The sequence below is a fragment of the Silurus aristotelis genome (assembly GCF_946808225.1).
Source record: "Silurus aristotelis genome assembly, chromosome: 3".
Lineage (NCBI taxonomy): Eukaryota > Metazoa > Chordata > Actinopteri > Siluriformes > Siluridae > Silurus > Silurus aristotelis.
Window position 1 is genome coordinate 23,610,857 of NC_139576.1, and position 12,291 is coordinate 23,623,147.

The 12,291-nt window shown below is 37.2% G+C and overlaps 1 protein-coding gene across 1 annotated transcript; it reads left to right on the forward strand.

The window, feature by feature from the left end:
- Positions 1–1,197: 1,197 nt before the first annotated feature.
- LOC310724251 (uncharacterized protein) lies at positions 1,198–12,064 on the forward strand. Its single transcript, XM_083538040.1, has 7 exons — positions 1,198–4,067; positions 6,481–6,690; positions 7,315–7,485; positions 7,738–7,869; positions 8,017–8,186; positions 10,436–10,672; positions 10,772–12,064. Exons 1-7 carry the CDS (start codon positions 3,608–3,610, stop codon positions 10,958–10,960), a joined length of 1,569 nt encoding a protein of 522 aa, XP_083394166.1. The 5' UTR covers positions 1,198–3,607; the 3' UTR covers positions 10,961–12,064.
- Positions 12,065–12,291: the final 227 nt, after the last annotated feature.

The window sequence follows — 12,291 nt, forward strand, 5'->3', positions numbered from 1 at the left end:
AGAGGGATCATAAGTGTTGTGTTTTCACTCAAGTTTGTTAGTGGAGGTGTGGCGAGCCACTTTATATCTCAGAGCTCCCTCATGTCTGTGTTACCTTCTGGTTCTCCCTTTTAGTTACGTTCTCATATCTAGTCTTGCCTGAGTCTCTACTTGCACCCTGCTCACACTATATAATGTGTAACAATAAGAATACCTAATAATGCATCTCTCTCTCTCTCTCTCTCTCTCTCTCTCTCTCTCTCTCTCTCTCTCTCTCTCTCTCTCTCTCTCTCTCCACATAATGGTTCCAGATAAACATTCTAATAATCCCTTCAGACACTGGAGGGTTAAACTTAAGAACCTAAAAAATGGATTTGGACTGAAATTAATATAAACAGTCTGCTACAATGCCTTATAACTACAGTTGCCATGAAGAGTTTTTGCACTGAGGTGAACATCAGTTAACAGTAGAGAACCTCAATAATGATTAAACTATAATGAATGGAGCTGATATATGGGTGAAAGCATGGATAACAAAAAAGTGTTAATATATCATGATGCTTTCTATATGAACTTTAGTTAATGTTTATGGAAGAAGTGTCAGCATTTTTGTAGCAGCCACAGGAGAGTCATCAAAAAAAGAAAAACTATTTTTGAATAGCTGTCTTCCATCTATTTAACTTGGCCTAAGTAATAGAGAAAAAAGAGAGTTTTACAAAGCCTCACAGGCATTCCAAAAGATTTATTGTATAAAATTATTTAATTAAATTATTAAATTATTTAAATTATTATTGCTGATTATTAAATGGTTATTAGCAAATTGCTCTCATATAGTAGTTATAGAACATCTTAAAACATGCTGTTACAGGATAACAATCAATGTGAGGGTGGTAACAGCAAACTCTGCTTTGCATCTTCCTGCACTACACGACCCAGCTGTGGAATTACTTTCCAATACCATCAAGCTGGGTCATATTTCAATCGTTACACAATAAACTGTCTACATGTCTAGAATCATTTAAAACACAAACACACTTTATCACTCTCACATGCACTTACACTTAAATAGGCATGTTATATATAGGCACAACCTTGCACACCTGCAATTCAGGCAATGGCATCAGCAACATGTGAGTGTTTTTGGTGTAAATAAGGCAGTTTATTGAACAAAACAGACATAAACTAACATAAAAAAAAAAAAACACTTTTTACAGCTGACCTTTACAAAGTGACAATGCTGGAGACTGAATAAAAAATGTAATAATACCTAACAGAAAACTTATTCCAAAAGGTTCATTATAATGCACTTTAAATATGTATTGCTGTAGTATATCATATTTAAGCTGGTTTTTTTTATATACGTACAGGTACATCAAAATATATTGGAATGTCGTGGAAAAGTTCATTTATTTTAGTAATTCAGCTCAAATTGTGAAACTCAATTATGAAATATCTCTAAATATCTTTGTTAAATATGAGCCTAAATCATCACAATTAAAAGAACCAAAGATTTAAACTACTTCAGGCTGTGTGCATTGAATTAATTTAATACACCAGTTTCACAATTTAAGTTGAATTACATAAATAAATTAGCTTTTTCATGACATTTATTGAGATGCACCTGTAGATGGTTCATTTGTTGTGGTAGAGTGTGTGTGTGTGTGTGTGTGTGTGTGTGTGTGTGTGTGTGTGTGTGTGTGTGTATGTGTGTGTGTGTGTGTGGATATTACATGTTCTTCCTGTGCTTAGGGAATTTCCTACAGGTATTCCATTGTAGGTTGATTGGCATTTCCTAATTATCTGTACTGTGAATCAGTATGTATGAGTAATAAAACCCCATCCAGGATGTGCATTGCCTTGTGACCAGAGTTTTCTGGAATTGGCTTCAGGCTTCTCTGTGAGCCTGTATATGATGTGGACATACAAGTAGATGTTTACCTTGTGCAACACATGACACCCAGTGAGAAACTTCACTTGGTGTAAATGAAAGGTCTGAGTTTGATCTCAATCTCATTTTTGAAGTACTATTCTCACTATAAACGTGCAATTTTAACATGCTTCTAAGGCATATGTGCCAAACTCAAGGCTCTTTATATGCCTGAGAGATCATTGCCCGAGAGATCATTTTATATAAATCTATTATTATTGTTATTATATAATAATGCTGGCTACCTGGGAACATTCCCGCATCAATCAAGTCAAGCTTCTGTTAAGGCTGACTGTGAAGCACAAAAAAAGAATTTCGAGCTGCTTCGCAACCCGTTTGCCGTTGACGTGGAAAGTGCACCTGTACAGATTCAGATGGAGCTGATTGAGCTGCAGTGTAATGGGACACTAAAAGCAAAGTACGACACTGAAGGGCCCGCACAGTTTATTCGCTCCATTCCTAAAGCAATGCCCCAGCTCCGTCTACATGCGGCTCGAACATTGTGCATCTGCAGTCCATCCTGAGAATCTCCACAACACATGACCTCACGCCAAACCTAAACAAACTTGTTGCCAAAAAAAAGATGCCAAGCATCCAGCTCTGACAAAATGGCATAAGAGCAAAGAAAACTGAATGTTTTGATTTGTTGTTATTTAAACTTTAGCTGAAAAGCAAACATTTTATTTATATTTCCAGGTTTGTTTGTTTTTTTGCAGCATGTATATATTTTGAATTTGTATAATTTTGACAGGAGATATTTTTATGAAGAGCAAAATACTTTGTTAGTTAAAGTTACGTTTATTTTTTATAAAATGGCATAAGAGCAAAGAAATCTGATTTGTTGTTATTTTTAAGTTTACTAAAAAGCACAATATTTATTTATTTTTTCAGGGTTTTTTTGCAGCATGTTCATATTTCTAACTTGTATAATTTTGGCACTATATATTTTTTATGGAGAGCAAAATAGAAATAAAAATTAAAAAAACATTTAGTTCTAGTATGTTTAATAAATGTTTATCCTGTTCGGCCCGTGATCTAAAGTGTGTTTTGAGTTTTGGGCCCCTGTGCAATATTATTATTGCGCCTCCTTCTGGTTTCAGTTTGGCAAACAGGATCTCACAGTTCAAGTGTGGGCTTGTCACTATATTTGTCCATCTCTAAAAACAATGTATAGCTCCTATTTTCTGTTGGTAATATTTTTAAGACTTTGATCTGCCAGATTATTCATTGAAATAAATCAGATTTGTTTATGCACTGACACAAATGCAAGCCGTATACCGCTATATTCATAAACAGTCATTTATAAACTCCACAAAACGCTTGTCATGTGGATTACAAGGGTTCAGGGCACCTGAAAAAATCTGCCGCCCACTTGAGATGACAGGTAAGATAATCACCCTATGGTCTCATCTTCACCCCTCCTCCTCTTCCTCCTCCTGCTGTTAGACCGGGATGTCCTCGCCTATGGGATGGAGTTACTCTTGCATTTGCTTTCAGTCTGGATGCTGCTGCCGCTGCTGCTTCGATCCACTTGGATGTTTCTTCTCATAAAGGAGGGTCGTATCTTTCCCACTTGATCGCGTACTTATATATTTTATTCATTTTTGGACATCCGAAAGTAACTTTACAGAGTTCCCCTCATTTTAATCTAAACATCTGGAAGCTGAGAAGAGGTGATTGTTATCCTGACCGTTGTAAAGCATGAAGTTCGTGGAGGCTGCTCGGGTTTCGGTTCTGCTGTTGGTGCTGCTGGTGGGAGATACCCGCAGAGTGCAGGGGAAAGCGGCTCGGCTGGAGCGTTGGGTGAAAGCTGGAGTGCAGTACCTGAAGGTGCACCTGTGCCGCAGAGTAGCGTTACCGGAGAGCGAGTGCCGCAGACTCGCTCACCTCCAGTCCGGTGGAATAGCCGTGTATACCTCAGAGTCCGGCTCCGGTAAAGTGCTCGCCATCCTGCCCGACTCTCATCCCGCAGGGAAAGCGGAGCACGGTGCGGCCGAGAGCGGCCTGGAGCGGGAGCGCTTCACCGACGTGAGCGCGCATGACGCTGTGCTCGTGCTCGACCCGAGTCCTGGAGAGAGCTTTGGCCACCCTGTGCTGCTCTTCTACGTGGACTTTAACGTAGCCAAGAAAAGGTGTGCCCACATGGAAGGGATTTATTTGGGTAAGTTATTTAAGCTGTGAAGAGTTTACAATTTCGAGAAAGAGCAGAGCAGGTTCATAACACGTGTTCAGGTTAAATAAGTGAATATTAGTAGGTCTGTAATATAATAAGATAGGTGGTAATAATAATAATAATAATAATCATAATAATCATAATTATTATTATCAATAGTAATAGTAGTAGTAGCATTGCATATTCGATGCTATTACATTATTTCTTCAATCACCAATAATAATGTTTGATACACTATATTGGCAAAAGTTTGCGGACACTTGGTCATAAGTATGGTATGTGCTTTTTGAGCATTGCATTCCACATTTAGCTCTCAACATGTGCTTGTGGACATTTGTGCTCATTCAGACACAAGGGTGTTAGTAAAGTCAGGGACTGATGTAGGTGAGGTGGCCAAGGGTGCAGTCAGTGTTCCAATTCATCCCATGTTTAACAGGGTTGAAGTCAGAGCTCTGTAGCATGAGATCTTACACTCCAACCCATGCAAAGCATATCTTCATGAAGTTCGCTTTGTGCACAGAGAGATTGTCATGCTGGAACAGGTTTGGGTCTCCTAAGGTAAGGTTTGGGTCATCCAAAGACACCCCATACAGGTGTGTCCTCAGCTTTTTAATAACAGTTTGGATAAGAACCACATATGGCTGGGAAAGTCGGGTGTTCCAATACGTTTGTCCATACCCTACAAAAAAAACTGCATATCAGAACTCTGCAAAAAGTTTAGCACTCAAATTTTAAGATATAAATCTTAAAAAGAAATATTAATTTATTTAAAAACTTAAGTACATTATTCATTTAGTACAGCATTACTGAAAATGGTTTGTTAGTAAAGCAGGGAACATACACCACTTTTCAGACAAAATTAATCAAATTAAAGCTATCTCTGATTACCTGAAGTAAAGAAATCTTTCTCATGTTCTCAGAGGAAAAATTCCTCAGAATTCTTAGTCAATGAGTAGTCATGTCAAATATTGACTCGTTTGCGTCATTACTGTTTATTGTTCTTTTTCAGTTTGTTTGTAGAACACTTAATTTGAATTATTTCCTTAAACATCTTTGTTTACATACATTTTGTACATTTTCCCAAGACTTTTGCCCAGTCCTCTTGACCTTTTTGTGTACAAAGATACTCTGTATTACCGCTGTAATATAGATAGGATTATAGTCGCTATTTAATATGTCCTGAGACTCAAGACACTCCAAAACATCATCACTGTGTAAATCAAATTTGTCAGCTGAATTATCATATAACTGACCAAAGAATGCTTGGTGTAGTGTGTGTCAGCCATTTGTGAATATAAACAGTATGTCTGCATACATAACCCTAGTACTTTAGCTCTCAGTACCAGACTCAGGACCTATCTTTTTTCCTGTCTACCTTCTAGAGTGAAGCACTTAAGTTTTTGCACACTCTTTGGGTCTATGGCTGCTTAGTGATTATTTTAAGATGGTATATATTTTTTAAATAATAAATGGAACCAGATTTCTTTAAAGATCACCAAGAAAAAAAACCCAGTCTGGAGAATTCTGAATTAATAAGCATGTCAAAATGATCAAGGGGGAAAGAGGGTCGGGAATGTCTTCAACGTAAATCAGGCTTTTTGACTTCTCAGTCACTGTAGCTTAAATCTGGAAGCATTTCTTTAGGTTTGAATCTGTCTAATCTTGACCATGTAATCTGAAGCAGTGGGAAGAGGGGAGACGCCAGCTTTTTTTTTTTTTTTAGCACATTAAAAGTCCTCCCATGTCTCTTTGGCTGATTACAAAGGTAGTGGAAAAACTAAGTGACCACAGAAAAAAGAAACAGTAATGCTTTTGATGCTGTATCTGTAAGTGAACGAAACAGGGCAATTTTTCTAGTTATCTGAAATGACAGTAATTATTATATATTAGCTATTCTCATGCTATTGCTTGGCTCAGATGCAGTCTGAGTCTGATTTTCTAATTGTGAATACAATGTATGCATTCAAATATAAATCATATAAAAATAGAAAACAAAATATAGTTCCTTTTATAAGCCATTGCATGTGACATTATGTGACTTGTGAATTTCAAGGAAAAAATAATTACTAAAACACACCTGTAGCATGCATACATTCTATTTTACCTCTTTAATCTACTTAGGTGATGGTTACATTGAACATTCTTTCAACAAACTGAGGACTTTATTGAGTTTATAGCAATATACAATATATATTATATAAAACAATTAAAAAAAGATAGGTTTATCATCAAGGTTCACCAAATATGATAGGTTTCTCTCAGGGTTTTATATTGTCATCTCAGAATTTGAACATAAACTTACATTTTGATTTCGCTTACGCCACTTTGTCATAACATCTAGTCCTATGCAATTGAAACTAAATTTAAAAGAGTTGAATAAAATTATTGTAATGGTTTACAGAGGAGGAGTGTATGACGCTGGCCTTGAAGACTCGCTGTCAAAATCAGCTAAAGCGGCGAAGGAGCAGAAGTGACCGCACACAGATTCGGAAGAGTGTAGTGCCCAGTGCAAGCCATACAGAGCGTAGCAGTGGCCTCTGCGAGATCCACTTCCTGCCCCGAGTGGTGGGAGTGAGGGACAATAATCAAACTCAGCGCCTCCGCTGTGTGGGTGAGTTACTGAGCTGGACATGCTTGAGATTCCACACACAGTGTGGTGTCCTTCATGGGTGCACTTTCTTTAAAACCTTTATGTCTGGCCCCAGCTTGTGCCATCTTGACATAAACTACACAATCAGAGAGAAAGAAAAGAAAAGTTGCCCCTATGTTTTCTTGATGCACTATAATAGAAAAGTTTTTAAATAAAAAAAAAAAAAACGATAATTGATAAACGTAATTTACACTTAATTTGAACAATTACATACAGGATATTACAACTATTTCTTAAAAACAACAAAATTAAAAAACAGCATAGTGGCATTATATATTATATAACATTATATATTATGTAACAAGAAAAATACAAACTTATAGCATTATGTCTGACACTATATTTAAAATAAAAAAAAATACGTAAAACATTATATACAGTAAAAAAACCTATTATAAACAATCTAATTCTTAGTTTAGGCCCTCTGAAGCAAAACTGGATATGTCACTGGATATTACCTCACGTTAAGATGTCAGTATTTTTTAAAAATAATCAATCAATAAGTGTGTAGGAAAGAAATCAAAGAAAAGGCCAGATTATTCCAGAGTCTTATTTAGCACTTGTTTTGTGTGTCTCCTCTAACAGATCATCCAGAGTTTGCTAGATGTCCACAGCCTTTGCCCCTCACTAGTCCAAATGTGCCTATTTCAAGCTGTGAGCTCAATAAAAACACCCGCCGATGCCACCAGCAGCCTCTCGCCACACATCTGTCCTGTCGGCTCTACCAGACCTGTGACCATGCTGTGCTACTGTCAGGTTAATAAGAAAAATCTTGTGTTGTTTCATGACTAATTTGCTTTGTAAGGTTACTTGCTTAGGGTCATCAGTATCAGTGTTTCTTTTACAGGAGAATCTGATCTATACAGAACAGATCTATACAGAATCTGATCTTATACAGGAGAATCTGAGCTATACAGTACATGCTAGATCTATGCAGGTCAGACCTCTCTGTAAAGCTTTTTTTTTCTTTACCAGTCCTTTAATTACGCTGTATGTATTTCTGATCAGGTGGTTGGCAGGAACAGATCACATACCAGCATCATGAGCAGAATCTGTTGCTCTTTTACCAGATGCTAAGAAACAATGGTTTTCACAAGGATCACATTAAAACATTTTTTGCTGGAAGTGGACAGATAGAAGGTAAGAACGTACAGACGTTTTTTCTATGAGTTAACTAAGGGGTGATAGCTACATTATCACCTTTCAGAAATTAACAAATTTTAATGAGACTTAAAATACATTTATCCATGCTTTAGTAATCTAATTGACCACTGATATTCACTGCAGCTAAAGAGACAGAAGAAATGTACCCAGCCACAGAAAAGGAGGTAATCAGGAACCACATCTCCTACATCTGCCGCAAGCAGCACTGCGCAGACACATTTGTCCTGTACCTGAACAGCCCGACTCGCAACGACGGAACCATGCTGCTATGGGACCGCAACAACAACGGCATTGTGAGTTTGTGAGACTTTGAAAACATTACTAGCTTCTACAAACAAATACAGCATACTGTGACAAGCTTAACAGAAACAAGAAAAACCCTTTGCACTGGACTGAGCTGGAAGTGAATGTCAGGATTAACAGTGAGTCTGCCTTATCTAAGAGAGCACTGCTGGGAATAGACTATTCTGCTGCAGGAGATTAGCAAAATAGGCTGAGAGTAAACCATTAAGGGCTTTAAAGAGAAATAAAAAGGAATTTTGAGATTAGTCCAAGTCAACAATTAAAGATGAAAACCAAGGATGCCTGAACTTTCTTTAAATAGGCTCCAGAAAGTTCACATTGCAGCAGCTGAGAAAGTAAGATCATAATTTAGACAGCAAGAAACATATTACAGTAGTCTATTCTAAGGGTTATACAGGCCCTGAGTTTTATTTTTTCCAACTAAATGTAAGGTTACCATATGTTTTCACTTAGACAGTCCTCAAATTTGAATATCCTGGTGCACCAGCATCAGGATTTAAATCACGTTTTATTAACTGTAACTGCAACCTTTAGTATCACTGGTTGATAAAAATGTGACTTTTCTTCAGGCACATGTCCAAACATTACAGATCATTATTAAGTCTGTTTTAATAAAACATTATTTGTATATAAAATTTTCTATTCATTCAAGCCTATCAATTCTTCTATTTTACATAGCCGTATAACCGGTGTTATATAGCACAGAAGTCCACAAGCCAAAGATCAATAGACAGACTACTGGAATGCAAGAGTGATCTCTTATCTTCCTGTTAATAAATTAAATGCGCCCCTTAATAAAGCATAACGGCCCACCACTTCAAAGTGCCTGATGCCTAATCAAAGAGACAACAAGGAAGGCATTTAGTCACAGAAGTGGGATAAATACCTCTTTCTAGTCCCCTCTCATCTCTTTGTTGACTGAAAAAGGAAGGAACTGGAATGTATTCCTCTCTTTGGTGTTTGGGAGCTTATCTCCTTGCCCTCATATTTAGATCTGGTTCTATAGCTCTGGGTAATTAAACTGTGTGGAAAACTTCCGTAAGGAGCATCTGATGTGGGAAGCACTTCAGTTCTTTAATGCACATTACAGAGCCTTGGACCTCCTCACAGCTCATATAGCCTGGATAAAAAAAAGATAGTAAGCCTGAAACATTCAGCTATATTCTGATTTTGAAGCAATAGATATACTAATCCCTATTAATTTCTTCTCTTATTGACAATCTCTTTCATGAAGGCAAGGACACATTTAATTCCATATTTAAATTCCATATATTCTTAAAGTACTTTGGTTTGACCTCTGTAAAATCCTACGTTCTGTTACTAAAGGTGGCCAGTAATCCCAGCCATATGCTTGGAGCTGGGCAGACGGAAGGGTCCAGACTGTGTGGTAAAGGCCTTGCTTCTGTAACAATAGACACAGACTCTCCAGGGACAAAGGCAACAACCTGATCCCTAGACAGGGATGGGAATGACAAAGAGGGAGGCTTGAGAAACCAGGACCACACAGGCTCAGGACCACCAGACCGTCTGCCTCAAAGAAAAAAAACCAGCTTAAAAAGCCCTTCATATGGATAGGTGGATCTACAAACAAAGGGCATTTAAAAAAAACTATTCAAAGCTCCTTTATATTTCAGTCGAATAAACTGATAGCATATAAAATGTCATTAAGTGTAAAAGTAAAGTCAAAGTTTTTCTTCATTATGATTTTGCATCTTTTTTTTAGTAAAACACATTCTAAATCTTTACACACATTTACATATTCAGTTAAACAATTACAAACCTTTTTACACCATTAGCACCATCACATTCAGTGCATATGCAGATGAATATAAATAAGAATCTAGAGTATTTGGAGGTCAATGTTAGATCCCCTGCAATAAAAAGTGAACTATGCAGGAACATTTCATTCCAGTTATTCAGTTCAAGATCTATTAAAACTGTAAGTGGCAAGTGAATGAGATTTGTCTCCATTTGTCTGCAGTAATTCTCTGTGAATATTGTTGTTTATTTTTAATGGCAGTCAAAAGGATTTCCTATGAAAGTCAGTGGGTCTTGGCAATGTTTTTTTGACAAAATGCAAGGTCTGAGTGATAAGAATATTCTTCATATGACTGAAGTTTAATTAGTTTCATCTAATGTGGTTCTTATTTGGTTGTAACAAAACATAGCTGGAGTTACACTCTTTTTGACTCAAGATTGTCCAAGCAAATAAAAATATTTTTTTCCCTTATCTGTCTAGGCAGATTTAAAGGAGCGCTATTCAGTAGGTGAGTTGCTGGCTGACCTTGCAGGCTGCAGAGCAAGTCGAGTGCTGCTCTTTGTTGAGCAGAGCTACACCGGAGTCCTCACTAAGAGACTAAAAGGCTCTCTTAAACACCTCAATGTGGTTCTGCTCAACGGCCTGCCCTGGGTGAACACAGCACAGATCTGGGCCTTTCTGCACCCATCCCACTGCCTCATCGACCACCTCAGTAAGGTACATGAAGAAAGAAGAAATGAAATGATTCGGTGTTCAACTCATTCATGCAATGTATGAAATATACTAATTTTTATGTTTTCCCATTCTGATTTTCAGAATTCTGTAATGCCTCATATGGGTGAAGGGATAAGCCTGCTGAATGTGACACTGTCTGGAGCTCCCTGTAACTCCACTCCACCTCTTTCAGAGGCTGAGATGAGAAAGGAGTACATGGGCTGTCAGAACTTGCCAACAGCACTGTGGCACCAGGGTCGTCGGAAGTCTCACAACATTGAGAAAAACTGAGAGACAATGCTTTTTCTACTGGTGCAGCTGGTCCAACATCACTATCAGCATTTAATCTCATCTAGAGAATGCTAGAGATGCCAAATGTTTTGGTCATCGTAGTGCTTTAATACGGCTTTTATTCTTTGGTTGTAACGCTAGATTCAGGCAGCCGCTTTAGGATGCTGCTAATCAGGAATAAAAATATCTGTATAAATTGTTGTTGCTCAACTACAGCTCGAACTGTCATTAGCTGGACTCAGTCTATCCAAAACTTATGGACCCTGGTATGATGGATGAACAGAAACAGGCTATTGTGGCAACATATATTGTTTAAAAGAAAGTGTTATGTCCTCCATCTGTAGCAGGAGACAGCATTCTGGTGTTTGGTTCCTCCAGTATTTTTGTCTACCTACTGTGGAGCTTCTCCTGGCGGGCAGCAGCACTCGTACATTACTCCACATTCAGAGCGTCCTGTCGCGGGTCAGTGCTCACGTCACATCAAGGAAATAGAACAACGACGACTATCCCAGTCTGCCATTTGAGGACAAATCTATGTTTCCCTTGCAGACACCATGAAGGAAACTATGCATTGCCGTTATTTAGTCATGTGAACTGTTCCTGCAACAAGCTTTGCCTTCACTCTTTCTTTTTGACTTTTACTCTTACTTTCGAAAGAGTTGTGACCATTTTTCCATTTTTATCTGATGTGTATCAGAGATGGCCCTTAGGAGACAGACCTCAAACTAGAGGAAGACATGCAGTTGTACAAATTTTAAAGATAATCAAGGTCAATATAAGTTAAGAATGAAAAGAACATTGACTTTTTTTTTACAAAGGTCACTGACATGGTTAGACATTATAGATCTGATCAAGCTTATTTGTGTACAAAGTATATAATGTAAAGGTGTTGTGAGTCCAAGTCAGTTATCATATACGTTCAAACCTCTTTTCTCCGTACAATATCCCCTTAAACCATGTTCAGTGCATGTTGATTAAACATAGTTTATTAGACTCTACCCATATGTAAAAAATTTGTATAGACCAGAAATGCATTTATTTTGTAAATGTCATGCTGTATTACATAAATGAATTTTAATGTCACTTAAGATGACAATGTCCACATCTCATGTCAAACTTTTTTTTTATTAATATTTTTATTCAAGCAAGGTACATTGAAAGTGTTCAGTGACAGAGGCACTGTCCAACTTACCCCACAAACAAACAAATTATATATATATATATACATATATATATATATATATATATATATATATATATATATATATATATATATATATATATACATACATACATACATACATACATACATACATACATACATACACATA